This window comes from Venturia canescens, chromosome 1 (genome assembly GCF_019457755.1).
Source record: "Venturia canescens isolate UGA chromosome 1, ASM1945775v1, whole genome shotgun sequence".
NCBI lineage: Eukaryota > Metazoa > Arthropoda > Insecta > Hymenoptera > Ichneumonidae > Venturia > Venturia canescens.
This window is the reverse complement of record NC_057421.1, coordinates 12,809,101-12,824,387: the sequence shown is the minus strand read 5'-3', so window position 1 is coordinate 12,824,387 and position 15,287 is coordinate 12,809,101. Positions and strand designations below refer to the sequence as shown.

At 37.6% G+C, this 15,287-nt stretch overlaps 2 protein-coding genes across 4 annotated transcripts; one reads left to right on the top strand and one right to left on the bottom strand.

Annotated features, from left to right (window-relative positions):
* The first annotated feature begins 1,395 nt into the window (after positions 1-1,395).
* LOC122413140 (soluble guanylate cyclase 89Da-like) lies at positions 1,396-12,102 on the top strand. Of its 2 annotated transcripts, none has more exons than XM_043423338.1 (13): positions 1,396-1,811; positions 7,150-7,349; positions 8,581-8,774; positions 8,942-9,075; positions 9,174-9,410; positions 9,516-9,718; positions 9,987-10,094; positions 10,192-10,360; positions 10,486-10,629; positions 10,760-10,913; positions 11,258-11,367; positions 11,526-11,615; positions 11,771-12,102. In XM_043423338.1, the coding sequence occupies exons 1-13, from the start codon at positions 1,770-1,772 to the stop codon at positions 11,948-11,950; spliced, it is 1,965 nt and encodes a 654-aa protein (XP_043279273.1). In that variant the 5' UTR covers positions 1,396-1,769; the 3' UTR covers positions 11,951-12,102. The 2 variants fall into 2 exon arrangements, with proteins under 2 accessions (XP_043279273.1, XP_043279347.1); XM_043423412.1 differs by having other exon boundaries at positions 1,397-1,811; positions 7,061-7,349.
* A 13-nt stretch (positions 12,103-12,115) lies between these two features.
* LOC122413527 (trypsin-1-like) lies at positions 12,116-14,907 on the bottom strand. Of its 2 annotated transcripts, none has more exons than XM_043423975.1 (7): positions 14,548-14,907; positions 14,146-14,323; positions 13,826-13,988; positions 13,538-13,734; positions 13,189-13,391; positions 12,668-12,728; positions 12,116-12,578 (listed from the first exon to the last, which is right to left on the bottom strand). In XM_043423975.1, exons 1-7 carry the CDS (start codon positions 14,611-14,613, stop codon positions 12,460-12,462), a joined length of 987 nt encoding a protein of 328 aa, XP_043279910.1. In that variant the 5' UTR covers positions 14,614-14,907; the 3' UTR covers positions 12,116-12,459. The 2 variants fall into 2 exon arrangements, with proteins under 2 accessions (XP_043279910.1, XP_043279987.1); XM_043424052.1 differs by having other exon boundaries at positions 12,676-12,728.
* Positions 14,908-15,287: the final 380 nt, after the last annotated feature.

The following is a 15,287-nucleotide window of genomic DNA, read 5'->3' as shown; positions in this document are numbered from 1 at the left end:
GCTTGAACATTAGTTTCATTTGTTGGCATTGTTTTTAGTGGACGAGGTGTGATTTAAACTGAGAAAAATTGCACAAACTTGCGAAATATTTTCGGATACGATGATGGTTGCTGATGGCACGATGAAAATTTGTCACGAATGATTCTTTTGCTTTCTCTTTCGACTTTGATTTATTTTTTGGCATTTGCCAACGCATTTTACGGTATGAAAAAATCGTTGATTTTAATGGGAACATCCTATTGAAAAATTCGTTATTCGCGAATTATAGCGATCAATTGGGAGATTTCGCGAACGGTTGTAATTAAATTTATCAAATGTCGGAAATGTTTTACGAAAAGTGTCACCAATCTGTTCAAAAAGATTGAAATTCGACAAGCTTTCTTAATCGAACTAAAATTAAGGGGGTTCCTGCTTTAGAAAGTCAAAAAATCGGTTGTTTTCGGGAATGTTTTTAGGATGGACGGAAATAACTCAGCGAACTTTTCGGTATAGCTTCAAGGATATTTCAAAAATACAAAAAACATTATTTTTATGTGAGAAATACTAATTTGTACATGGTTTATGCGCCAAGTCTGATTGTCCAAGTTTCTCAGCTGTGTACAATGTGGAGATCGTAATTATTACCTGCAACAAAAATTCCAAATTTTTTTCCCATTTTCATATAATTACCTTATGAACCTATAAAAACCCGAAAAAATTGCGAAATTCAATATTTACAGCACGTTGAAGTGATCATCTTCTCCTTTAAGAACGTTTTTTTTTCAGAAACTCGCTAAAAATACAGAATTTGGCAATTTTTGCTAAAGAACTACTTCGTAAAATCCATAATGGTATCAATATTACTGACCGCGATTACAGAAATGAAGTTTATTTATTCATCATTTGATTATCATTGCCAGAACTGTATATTTTGATCAAAGTATTTGATATAATCGGAAAGGATACAATAAATGGATAACTAATTGTAAAATGAAATTACACGACTGATTGGTCACGGATAACTTGGATTAATCAAGAACCGCCCTGGGGGCTCATTCGGTTATAATTAAAGTAGAAGTAAGTAAAACGAAGTTAGGAACGTAAAAAGAAAACACACATAATAATATTATGACAGCGTTGGTTGAATGTGTCCATTGGGAGAAAAAATTGATAGAAAATAACCGAAATTTCCCCGTTCATATTTTATAACCTAATGAGTACGTCACACAATCAGAATGAATTTATTTTTCTGTCCATGAAGTTCGGTGAAAGACACGATAAGTCGATTACCGAATATCAGATCTTAATAAGCGTCCTTCCAATAACGTTTAAAATAATGTATAGGGGATGAAGATGCGCACGCACCGAAATGAACTCTCGTATTCGGTGAGCATCCCCTCGAAAACTCAAAGTTCCGTATGTCTCGTAACTTCGTATCTTACGAAACTCCCTCGCAATCCAGTCACTCGTCCGTTCGCTCCCACGCGCGAAACATTATTAGCCGTCCGCCGGAATCCTCGAACATGCCACTTTGTAAACACTTGGGACACGTGCTTTTTTATCAATATTATTTTTCATTTTTCACCTAAAATTATAAATCGACGAATCCGACTTTGATTAAGAATCCGGGCTATGAGTTTCCTTTGCTGGTTCACGTCAAATAACCCTATGGATTGAAACAGCGTTTCATTTTGTGTGCCGGTTTGTGACGAAATTGTTTACTCTCGGATCTGTTTATCTGCTGAGCCTTTTTGTGAAAGTGCGTTAAAAATTTTCCATCAACTTTAATCATGTATGGTATGCTTCTTCAGAGCGTACAGCATTTCGTCCAGGTTTGTAAATCATTCGAAATCCAGTAGTTAGCAATAAATCATCGATTTGATAAAAAAAATTTGAATAATGAAAAGGTTTCTTCGCACTGATGATTTGGCATCATGTGGCAGCAATTTTTTCATTTTCTTCCTGCCATGGAAACAGTATTCATTCAAAAATCCATTCTTATCCACCAAAATACTCATTACCTTGAAAAAATTATTTCAAATTTATTTTTTATAAATAAAATTGAAAAAAAATCTATTGACGTTTCCATCAACAAGTGATCGACCCCACATCACAGTTGTTTCTTAACAAAAACAGCTCTCGGAAGCATCGTCTTCAAATGCTGGCGATTAAACTTGGAGCGTGTCCTTAAAAAACGGGTGACAGAATCTTTTTCGGGTCCTCGAATAGGGCTAACCTTCCGCTCAAATCTCTCCTGATAACAAAAAAAAAACAAGGATTTTCGGACCGAAGATCTTCCGCAATGTTTGGTTGCTACTTTTTCAAGACCAAATTGATCATGATTATTTTACGAAACAAAAAAAATCATTAAGAAACTCAATTCGTGCTAATGGTATTTGAATTTTTTGAAACCGAAATGAGTTTTTGCTTTCGGATAAATTTCAACAGTCCTGAATCATTTTATTCAAGAATTCCTCATTTGTCGTCAATTGTTGAAATCCTTCTTCGTTACGTACGTCGATCTCTTCCACGTCGTTGCCCACTAAATAAAATCTTCTTCTTAATTCATTGGGTGAAAATTCCTTCATTAGGTCGGGAGGAAACAATAATAGGGAGGGAATTAATCAGTATGAATGAACCGACATGCGGAGAGGGTCTGGTTGGGAAAATAATGGAATTATCGTTAATCCTTTTTGCGCACGTTCGACCCCTCTGAAATCAGAAGAAAATACACGATGAAAATCCAAGCACGAACTCTCATTTGTGTTATTTTTTTTCGTACACTTTCACAGTCTTTGATAGATTCTGTTTTTTTTTTCGTATTTGGGAAACAAGGTTATTGTTAAAAACGATATCACTGTGGTAAAAATGAAACTACGAACAGGGTGGCTTCTTCTTTCACGTAAATTTTACTTTCACGCGGCGTGAATAAATTACCAGTCAACGAGGGCTGATGTGTAGAAAGAATTTCAAAGTAATACGTCGAAAGCACATAGGGGTGGATTTGCAACGTGTGCCAACGCTGGGAAATATTGCCTTTTCCAGAAAAAAATTTCACTTCGTGTATTACATTTTTTTCGAACAAATACGTCATTTCGAGGTCAGCATGGTGGTAAAAAAATACTCACAAAGTCAATGTGTTCGTCATTCAAAGAATTTTGTTTTTTAGCAATAACTGAATGTCGAAAAGTTTTTGGTTTAGTGTGGAATCGACCATCAAATAGCCCATCGAATATCGAAATCTGCAAATAATGTCAAACGAGCCAAGCTTGCAAAGTTGAAAACAAACGACATCCACGAAGTTTCTATCCAACGTTCCAAAAAATGGACTCTTCCGATCAGGCTTTTTCTCATTCTGTCAATCTCATAAAATTAACAATTTTATTAACTTTCATTAATAAATTTCAGCCATATCGTTATAGTTTTTGCATCAATCTAAAGCTTCTGATCACTGCTTATTGTGGAGGATAAAAACTGGTCCCAGTAGGTATTGTCAAGATTCATTCGAACGTATCCATGATATCGGAAGGCATTGATTCTGCGACCATGAAATAGAGATCCGCGTTACAATCTGCAATTGTATCAACCAATCATTTAGGCTAATTAGAAGTTGCTTCAAGCGTGAGGTCAACGCACTGGGTTGATGGGAAGAAACTTTTTACACAGAAGGTTTGTCGTGCATACGAATCGCCGCTCTTTCCGTATATTTGAGAAAAAAATTTCTCACGTTTTTCATCTCGAAAATCACGAGGCGTTCATCATGCAAAGTTGTATAATAAACATTAATTAATAACAAAGGCAGATGATTTCCCGAGGAAAATTCGTGTGGCAAATACTGGTTTCCCCTGCTCCGACAGCAAATATTGAGCGTTGTTTCCCATCGGGATTATAATAGAATGAATTCAGAAACCGAGTATGGAGGTTCGGGTACTTTTTGTGCAACGAACGTCAGAAGCCCTCGCTTACGATAAACAGCACGTACTCTGTAACCAAAAATGGTTGTGACAACTTTTGTGTCAGAGACTTGAAACGAATGATACTTGTGTTTTAAGCACTTCCTTTCGAGATGCTGATAAACACCGAGCGGGCACGGGTGGTCAGGAACAACTCGGCACGTAGAAAAAAAGACGATTAACCATTTGTCTTGTTACTCGTATAACTCGGAAACGCATCGAATATGGGAACGATGCACAAGCGTGGAGATAATTAATGATTGTTTCCAATGGACATAAATTAAAAGCGGTCATTCATTCCGCTTTGTAGGATGTTTATCTTCGGTTATCGATCAACTTTAAATTCAATACTGCTAATGTTTTAATGTCATTTGTAGAATTTAGTTGATTGAATCGTAATCACGAATAACAAGTTTGAGTAATGCGTCTCCGGTTTACCAGACACTTCCAATTGCCAATTCATTCGAAAGCGTTTTCTTCCAAGTTCGGTTTTGTCAGGCTATGGATAACCGCAGCCTTCTGGCTGGCATAACAAAACGTATCGTCTCAAAGTCCACGTATTAGCGTGATTCTCTGCAGTACACTTTGGAAAATAATGCTTCATTATTCTACCTCACCAAGGATAATGCTATTAAAGATAGTGACCCTCGCGTTTAATGGTACCCTCGGTGATCGAACTATTAGAACATCACAAAGATGCGATCGTGATCGGCAGGTGTATTTTGAAAGGCTAGTGAATTAAGGGGTCTACCCTAATTAAAATTTTCAAAAAATCGATTTTTTTTATCGCATTTTTCGAAAGTATACATACTTAAAAGTATCATACTTTTATTTATCATATTTTATAAAGATCTGAGCAGTCTAAGTGTACTTTTAAGCGTCGTTTACTCGGCTGTCTGAGCGTGCTAATATACACCGCCCAGTGCGGTACCTTTATTTAAACGCGTTTTTCTCAAAATTACGTTTTTCGACGGCTCGTTGATAAAATCTCCGAAACTGTTCAACCGATCCTTACCAAAATTTCGTCACATGTTCTTTATGACTATAGCTATAGCGCATATCATATGAATTTTGAAATTTTTAGTCGAACTATTTTTTTTTTGCAAAAAACGATGTAAAAAAACGTGCTTTTTCGTAATTTTTAGAAAAATGACCTCCATTTTGTCATTTTTGAAAAAATTGAAAATCGTAGGATATGCGCTAAAGCCATTTACCTTTTGCATCTAAAATCACTTTTCGTTTTTTTCTTCGATCATCCATTCCAGATATTTTATCAACAGTGCAGGCCCATCTTTTTTGGACTTGTTTTCTCCTCCATTTTTCTGTACGCAAGCTGAGTGAATAAAATATAAAAAAAAATTTGTGTACTTTTTAGACCTAACATTTTTTATAACCATATTTATAATTTATATCGTCAAAAAAATTCGTAAAAATAGTTTTTTCTTTGCCCGTCTAATTAGGGTATACCCCTTAAAGAATTGGACAAAATACTGACTTTTACTTCTCAATCAAGTGAAAACTCAATTAGCAGTATTTCAGACTTACTAACATAAGAAAATCTCCATTCTTTCGAAATCTCAGCAAATCAATCCACTTAACAATTTATCAAAGTATCTTTATTTTCAAAAACACGTTGCACTTTCCGTTTGATCCGGCGACGGCAAGGAAATTGAAATTTCCACTGCGATTTTAGTAACCATAGCTTTAGATCCTGAAGATATTGGAAGCGTTGCTTTAAAATGTGAAGACCTTATAAAAAGATAAAAGAAATTTTCATTTGATCCCTGTCGCTGAATTCCTCCTGGTCAGAATTCGTCAGTGTTATCGAAATATTATATTTTTTTCTTCATTTCCATTATTACGTTTTCGGAAAAAATCTGCACAACCTTCGTACTTCTGTGACGAAACTATCGCAGCTTTAGTAATTACTAAAATCCTCTTGGAATTCGGCGAGCTTTAATCTTCTGTAGTTCCATCCCATTTTAATTATTAAGGCAGAATTGTAGGATACTCGATACTGTGATACCTCTACGCGGCGTTCCTGCGCGGAAATTTTTTCTCCCTTTGCCAAACTTTTTCCAATCACAGCACCACTTTTAATTACTTTATTCATGAAATCTTCGAGCTAAGCTTGTCAAGAATTTTTCAGGAGCCATGTCAAGTAAAAAAATAGAACCAGTTTACCAAGGAGTTCACAGAAATACGTGTTTAACAATGTTTACAATCTCGCAAAGACAATCTCCATAACACAAGAATATCCTGAGAAAAAATGCTCATGAACGTACGCAAACAGGAGAGAGCTTTTCAAGCAAGCACAGCCAAATTGATGATCGTCAAAAATTTTATTATGGACCGTGTACATGCTGAATCGAAAAGTACACGAAATATACCTCGAAGATTATGTGAGATCGGGGATTTGTCGGAGAAACGTGTTTTTATGTGTAGCCTCCGCTGTTGATTATAATTTGACCCTCGTTGTAAGTGGTGAGAAGGAACTCGTTGCGAAACATCACCTCGAGGAATCATAAAGCTCTAAGGATTTATTGAGGCCTCGTGTACTCTTGAGAACATATTTTCGTAACCCACAAAATCGCTACTATTCGCTCTTGTATCAGATTTTTTTTCTCCTAAATTATGAAAAAGACCATTGTTGTTCAAAACATATCAACAAAGTGTTTTATTTCACCTGCAACATCGTATGATCAAGAAAAAATCTGCGACGAATAGTTTTTTTCTCGTTTCAAATACAAAATTTCGACAGAATTGTTTTACGCACACGAAAAAAAATTGAGTATCATTACTTTTTAGAAATCTTTGTTCCCCGTCCTTGAACTCTGCTCAAGTTCCGAATAATAAACATATCTATATTGTCGGATAATCCACCCTTTAAGGTAGTTCTGTACTTTTGTTGAAATCTTAAGAACTGGCTGAAATTTGAATATAGTTTTGTGGACCGACTGTCAAAATATCAAATCGATTGACCATTTAGTTTTCGAGATATTCGCGATTAAAAATGGATCACTTTGTACGCCTAACACGTCACTAGATACCACTTTGTTTACATTTTTTATTATAATTTACGCACAACAAGCACAATCTCAGAAAATATTATCATGTCAAACGTACAGTTGAGTTATCAGAATCGAAAAGAATTCGTACAAAGGCCTGGTCTACAACGTCGACCGTTCGTGCATTGAAAACTTGATTTTTCTCAAAGCTGGAGTATGGAGAGGAGGTATGGCTGGACATATTGGAACAGGCCGGGATAAAGCACCCGGTATTCAACACAAGGCAAATGTATCCAGATGCTTTAATGACGGACCTGGCAGCTGTCGTTGCCAAATATAGGCACGATACGATCGATAATACGATGCGATTTTTTGGAAAATGCTTCGTCAAATTTTTCAGCAATCTTGGGTAAATATCCGAAGAATTATTATCGTTTTTTGTATTGCTTTTCAAATATACTCGAAGAGGGGAATTATAACGATAGATAAGACATTTTCTATCCTAATATGATCGAGCAGGTATTATTGTTACGATTATTTGACTTTTGCACACCCTCAGGGGTGGATTCTTCAAAAGAGAATGATATTAGTTCCCAAACTTTCAGTCCTAGCTATTCTATATTTAAATGTAGCTTTGCTTTTGCTGCTGCTCGCAAGATTATTGCTTTCTGGAGCTGTATATACACGAGGGTTCGAAAACGTTTTCTCTCTAAATCTCGTTCAGTGTTCTCGGGAATGCCCCATGCTTCCTGCATATAACAACGAAAATGTGGACTTTCTTCTGGGCTTGACCTTTTATTCTAATCTGATGAAACAAATCGTTGACTATTATTTCAAGATTGTTGATTATCTTCACAGGTGCGACTAGTACACGAAAATAAAAACATTTTGTTGCCAGATTAATTATAAATGTTGTGGATCAGCCTCGCGTTCAATGCGGATATTTGTTTTTGGTTACTCGAAAAAACGTTTTTCGCTCGCTATATTAAGGTTTCACCGACTTCAGTGGACATTTAGATCGGAATATCCTGAAGCAGGAAATGTTAAATTATGTTCGCTGTCGTAAACATCTCATTACCTCCACCGATCAAGTTCCTAATGGGGTGTATGTTACATGAATTCCCGGATCATCTAAGCTCACCGTCGCTTCAACGCGTATAGAGGACGCGTAGCACAGGCTACACAAGCATCTTGGCGAACTCTTTTTATATAATTTGTAGCTTGGAATAACGAATCTACCGTTATAGCATCGCTGTCAGCACATTTGTTTCGCGTGCACCGCGTTGAATGAACATTTTCGCGAATCGAACTTTTCACGAATGAATAAACTCCGTTGCGACGAAATATCAAAAAACTATCTGATTCCACCGATGAACGCGAGACGATTTTTCAAGGAGGATAAAATTTTTTAAAACGACGTGAATTATTTATCGTCATCAACCGTGAATAATTTTAACCTTCGAAATATTGCAATCCAGCTCGAACTTTTCGTTGATAAAGTCAAATGGAAATGCTTTAGACCAAAATGTTACTTTCGATAACCAACAGCAACGACACATTACGCAACCTGAGTCCCAATAGAAACGTACATTTTTAAAACAAGCATGAAAATTTCGTATTGAAAATAGTACGATGTACAGGTACGACTGCACGATCAAAGCGACGGGACGCTTTTTCTGCGACTTTTTGCAAAGTGTTGACAATATACACATGCAAATGAGGTTCACTTATCCGAAGATGAAGAGTCCGTCGATGTACATCACCCACGTAGATCCACATGGCGTTGTGCTCGTTTATCGAAGTACGAGACAAGGATTTACTCATTATTTTATGGGTAAGAATAGTCGATCTTAAATTTACTATCAGTAAAAAAAAAAGCTGTGATGGTCTGATGGTTCTTTCGTACAATGTAGAGGAATAAAATCTTCACAATACTAGAAGCTGAGATGAAGTTTGTGATTCCAAAAATGTTTGTTTTCTGTTTGGATCCATATTGACCAGGTCAACTCTACGAGATAGCCGAAGATCTGTACGAAACGACGTTGGACATCAGAGTCCTCGAGAGCTCCAACAGTATTCCGGGCTCGCGAAGTGTCATGGTGAAATTTCGCATTGATTTTGATAATCGTGATTACGTAAGTCTGTTTTAGAGTTTCCTTTCGTTGAGTTGAAAACGAAAGGATCGAGGTAACGAAATCCCTCTGTAATAAAAACATCACACGTCGTTGTTCAGATCGCTAAGAATAATCGGATGAGGGAACCGATAGGTCGTGAATTGTCACCGGTATCATGCAGCCTCCTTCTTCGTCTCTTCCCCTTCGGTGTCATCATGAATCGCGATATGAAAATTTTGGGAGCAGGTGAAAAGCTTCTGCAAGCGTGGGGCGGACGAGCATCGATTCTGAATAAACACGTGACTGAAGTATTCAAACTGCGCCGTCCGAAAGGCATTTCATTTACCTGGGGAAATGTGAGGATTGCTCGTTTCAAAGTGTAATTCAAGCTTCGCGTATATGGCGATTTTTGTCAATTTTTTGTTCGAAATGGTAACTAGTCTTTTCCTTAATACCTTCAGGTTATGTATCTACACTCGGTAATGTTCGAGCTTGAGCTAATAAGGTCGACGGAAAACCGGTCACCCACGTCGAGCAAAGGTCCCTCGGGAGTCGATTCAAAACTCGATAGAAAAGGGAGTCAAGGTGCAAGGAGTATTCTGCTCAAAGGACAGATGAGATACATCGAAGATATTAAAGCCATCGTGTTTCTATGTTGTCCATTGTACGTTACTCCAAAGAAATTAAGTTTTCAGACTCAAAGTCCAAGATTTGGGAAATCACTTTACAGACTTAGATCAAATTGAACGATCTGCATTTTTTATTGCTCACCTTCCTTATTTGTTTTCAACGAACACAACAGTGACGACTATAAAACTTTGATAATCGCAAAAATAAAGCATCTCGACAGAGTCGGTCGAAGCAGAGTCGTTTGATAGTCACGAGCACGAATATTCACAAGGAGTTCAATTTTCCCCCTTTTTTTCCGCTAGAATCAACAGCCTTGACGAACTGCCAAACATGGGACTTTATCTAGACGACCTCAATCCCCACGGTATGAGTCGAGAGATGGTTCTCGCCGGTTGGCAGCATTGCGGAAGGTGATTAGAAATTAGAAAGTTTTCGATTAGAATATCCATTTTTTCCTTTGATCAAATTGCTCCTGACCTAGATACATTTTTATTTGCTTTATTGAAGACTCGAGATGATGTTCGAACGTGCGGAGCAAAGATCCGAAGAGTTGGAGCTGAGTTACGCTCTTCTGGATCGTTGGAAAAACAAAACTGACGAATTGCTCTATTCGATGATACCAAAGACGGTAGCCGATCGACTCAGAGCTGGAGCAACACCGATGAGCACGTGTGAGGTGAGCTTATGGATGAAAATGTTTTGTTTTTTAAATTTTTTATTTTTTTCATTTTATACTTGCATCACAAAAATGATCGTTTGAATATTCTGCTCGTTGAAACTATCGTGTCTACTTTTCCGCAGACTTTCGAAAGCATGTCAGTCCTATTTTGCGAGCTTTGCGATTTCGATTATTCGACAATAGAAGGTGCGATGGATATCGTGTCTTCGATGAACGCTGTTTTCTCCTGCTTCGATTCTCTCATGGACAAGTTCAACGTGTACAAGGTAAAATTTCAAGAGAATTTTCCCGTTTTTTGGCTTACTGTTAGATTCACTAATAATCCCATTGCCCGATCCATGCAAGAGCGGGGACGAGGGAAAGTCATTTTGTTCTGAAATCATGATACTATGACAGGTGGAAACTGTAGGACGCGTTTACATGGCAGCTAGCGGTGCACCCGACAGAACTCAAGATCACGCAAAAAACATAGCTGACGTTTCACTCGAATTAATACGCTGCGTACGATCACTGAAATCACCTTCAGGCATTGACATACAAATTAGAATAGGTGAGCGTGGGCAAGATAACCCAAGAGTCACCCCAATGTATACACTGAGAGAAAAAAGTCATTGCAACAACGAAATGTGGGGCAATGAAATATATCATTGCCAAAAGCTTCAAAATGATTGAATAACCAAAATTGTTTTAGATCAAACTACAAATTCATTCTCTCCGAAAATATTGCAGTTGAATAAAGAAAACTCTTCCATCAATTTTTTTTTTCTCACTGTACATGATCAATATACACAATTTTGTTTATATTTGCCCACGGTTAATTGTTCGTTTCGTCAATATGATTTGTGTTCATAAGAGGTTTATTGTTTTGACTTTGACGAGGTAATTTCTGGTTAGGTATTCATTCCGGACCAGCTGTGGCTGGGGTCGTGGGTATAAAAGTTCCTAGGTACTGCTTTTTCGGAGACACGGTCAACACGGCATCGAGAATGCAAACGACAAGTTTGGTAAGTTCAACGGTCTTACTATTACGCCCTCCGCCGCTCAGTGATACCGTAATTCGAGGAGTGCAGCAACAATACTAAGAAATAAAGTAAATTATCGGACTATTTTATTATTGTCATGATAAAATGTGTGTTTTGTGTGCTATAAAAACGTTTGATAGCCAGGAAAAGTTCAGATATCGATGGACACGAAAGCTTTGCTGCCTTCGCATTCTCATCGCACTGAATCACGGGGGGAAGTTTGGGTTAAGGTGAGATTCACGAATGGAACTTTATTAGGGTTTATCAAAGACAAACTTTGCGACAGCAAGTATCCTAGTTCCCAGTTGGAGCCCATACAAATTTTTTTCCTTTCATTCATCAATAGGAGTTACAAATAACTCGATCCTTCGATATTTTTTTCAAGGGGAAAGGAAACATGGAAACTTTTTGGCTATACGAGAAAGGTGAAATGGATATTTCAGCGGACGAAAGTAAGAAAACAAGCAGTGAAAACGATACTCGCCGAGACGAAGAAATAGACATTGATGAGAGCGCCAAATCGCATTCAACCTCAACTGGTAACGTTCTCGTAACAACGTTATAAAAAACGATAAAATCACTAAACAGTCATTGTGTTTATAAAATAATGGACAAGTCTGGCATATCGAAACGTTTGTGTATTCATTAATCATAAAGCTGTATATATTTGTCAAAACGTGTATTTATCATTAAAGTAATGAACGCTTTAAGAAACTATGATATCTGTCACTCTCTCTCTCTCTCTTCTCCCTTTTCCCTTTTCCCTTACACTCTCATTCTCCATCTAATATTACAGTCAAACGAAAAACGTACAAACGATCTGAAATTCGTGACCGAGTAAAAACTTTCATCAATCATATTCGCCGGATCAGATATGCAATGAAGCGTGAATGAAGAAAATTATAAACGAAAATGTGCCTTCTCCGAGATGCGTTACTTTATTTATTCGTTGATGTGGTGCTCGTTTGCTAGGAATGCGCGATACCAATTTTGTTAATATTAAATACTTGTTAACGAATAAATAATTTCTTTCTTCCACGACGCAAAACCCTTTTCCATTGTTTCCTTCATTGACTATTGACAGTAACAAGCGTCCCGGGTGTGTCGATCGATCCACAATAAATATCTGTTCACTCGCGTGTAAACACCGGGAAAATTTGGCAAACCGCAATCAACACCCCACGAGACGACACCTGAGTTTGAGAATCAAACGAAGACAAATTCGAACGTAAATATTTTGTGAGAACAGCCTTAAATCTAAACAATAAATTTGTTTTCTCACCTACTAACCGGTGAACTTCATTTGTCTCTTCAACCACGTGCATAGGTCCACCGCTGTCACCCTGTAGATAATCAAAGCCTTTGTCAAGATTTAAGGTATTTATTTCGCATGAGCGTATTTTTTGGTGGCGCACTTTTACTTTACTGTTATTTAAAATCAGTTATTTGTAGAATATTTGGGTTCGAGAAAGGAATACCTTAAAAAAAGCACAGTTCTCCAAATACCCGATGTCACTGCGTATGTACACTTTTCAATATTAAAAGTGAGGAGAAAGTAATTTTAAAATGCCGACAGTATTGAATCTCAAAAACGAGGAATTCGAAATTTATTTTGACCAAATCCAGCTCTATGAAAGTAATTACTAAATGAGCTGAAGTGATAAATGAAAAAAAAACGACAAAGTAAACGTAGAAGAACCAAGTTACTAGTCACGTTTTTTTTGTGATAAATGAAAAAAAAACGAATCCATGAAATAGCAACCTTAATAAGTATTTTACTGAATCAGGTTGTTTTCATTTTACCGGGCAAGAATCTGGGCCTCCCGTCAGATAACCAGCACACATCATGTTATCAGTTATTTGTTTCGATTTATGTCCCGTTAACCTGCATTCCTTATTGGACAAAATCGGTACACTGTTTTCAAGCAATTTATTAGACATCGGTCCATGAATTTGTATCCGACCCCATCCTGTCACTATACCGTTTTTGCCAGAATAAGTCAACCCTAAATAAAAAAATGAAAAAGTTGATGAATTAGTAAGTTACATTTTTGTCATCAAATTCCGATGCCACGATAAGATGTGTCATGAGAGATTTTTTCTTCCAGAAAATCAATGGCAAGAGAATTCTTCCCTTGCCAAAATTATTAACCTTTTTCGGCAAGACACACCGGACGCATCAATCCCTCCATACGAATGATACCACGAAGTTTCAGAAGGGCAATGTCATTGTCGAAATCAAAAGAGTCGTAGTTTGCGTGTCTGATAACTTTTTCAACCTCAAAATCTTGCGTAATAGACTCGATTGCACTCGATTTGTCGTGCTCGCCTATGCGAACTGTGACATTCCTTTTGTCAAAAAAACACAAATTTTTCTCCTTGCTCGTACCAATATTGAAATTCATCATAACTTTTATTTGAGATTCTATGAGATTCGTACCCGAGCACACAGTGAGCTGCAGTCAATACGTAACGATTGTTTATAACCGAACCGCCACAGATCGCCTCCCCATCACGTCGCAACTGGGCCATCCATGGATATTGATTTATCTTCGTTTCGACTCCACCAATTATTCTACGTCGGGTGTTCGTCAAGCCACATTCTGCAATTGATTTTGAAAAAATGTGAATCGTCATGCTGATATCATCAGTGGGAAATACCTTATTTCATCGGAACGGCTCAGCGAAAAATCAAGGAGCTTTCCAACTGTTTTAGCGATTGTTGAAAAGCAGTAACTTCGTGACGGGGCAAAAACTAACTGCATGAGGGACAAGCTTCCGGTTTCGGGACGTCGGGGGGTGGTGTTGTGGTTGGTTTCTGTCCCCAGAGTCCAAGGAACCATTCAAAAAAATGATTATTTCCCTCCGAAGAAACTTGGGTCGTTGAATTGTCGGGTTTCTCATTTCTCGCGAACAATCGGGAGATCAATTTTGCCTCCTGTAATTATTTTGAACTTGAGTTCAGTGTGGAATAGAATCAGGTAGTTCGAGTGAATTGGACACGAATGCACAGGCGAGCCAAGCCGAGCGAGTGGCGAGTAATTTCGTCGTGTTCCAAGAGAGATACGATGCAATCCTTAAATTTTTTCCACTAACTGTGAATCGGATTTCAACGTTATCACTAAGCACTTTTTATGTACACTGACAAGTGCGTATACTCACGGTGTTGTGAATGCCAATTAGAGCAAAAGTCACCAGGACGAATAATGCAAAAGTCATCCGATTCATCCCGAAACGCGCAATAAAAAATTGCCACTAAAATAATTTGAAAGAACTTCGAATGTAACGGTTACCGAAGATTTGACAGAATTTCATGAATGAGAATCGCACAAGCAAATCCTAAAATCCGATCTCAAATAAGTGATTGGTAAAAAGTTTGGTTGCGGGGCAAAACGAGTCTACCGGATCCTATCGACACGACGGACACTTTCACACAAGCCGTCTACACTTGTGCCATATCTTTATTTATACCGAGTAGTGGCCTAACAAGGTCCATTTATACACTCCCATCGCAGGTGAAAATTTAGGCTACTCGGTATGTATGTTAATCCCAAGTTGGGTGTGTGAACAAATTTTTTTCGGCACGATCACATAAATTGTCGATATTTACACGAGCGTAATCCGTGTACGTGGACGACGATATTGAACCACGGAGGATTCGGTGAAGGAACTGAGTACTTGATCGAAGATTTGCCCGACGTACAGTCGTGCCAGCGAACATTTTTTATGATAAATCTTGCAAAAAAACACTTTGTTCAACTATATCAAGGCAATTTGTCTCAGATATCTCAAGCGAAATATATTTTCATAGAAATTGTAAAATGCGATACCCCTAAAGCTTTATTGTTCGCTGGATAAGCTCAAATCTCTGAGACTCGACGTATTCATTTAAAGAAAATAAA

Coding starts and splice junctions, on each gene's coding strand:
- LOC122413140 (XM_043423338.1), top strand. CDS start 1,770: ATGTATGGTATGCTTCTTCAGAGCGTACAGCATTTCGTCCAG. Junction 9,719..9,986: donor GTGTTTCTATGTTGTCCATT/GTACGTTACTCC, acceptor TTTTTCCGCTAG/AATCAACAGCCTTGACGAAC. Junction 10,630..10,759: donor ACAAGTTCAACGTGTACAAG/GTAAAATTTCAA, acceptor ATACTATGACAG/GTGGAAACTGTAGGACGCGT.
- LOC122413527 (XM_043423975.1), bottom strand. CDS start 14,613: ATGAATCGGATGACTTTTGCATTATTCGTCCTGGTGACTTTTGCTCTA. Junction 12,729..13,188: donor GAGGCCCAGATTCTTGCCCG/GTAAAATGAAAA, acceptor GATTATCTACAG/GGTGACAGCGGTGGACCTAT. Junction 12,579..12,667: donor TGAAGTTCACCGGTTAGTAG/GTGAGAAAACAA, acceptor TCTCAAACTCAG/GTGTCGTCTCGTGGGGTGTT.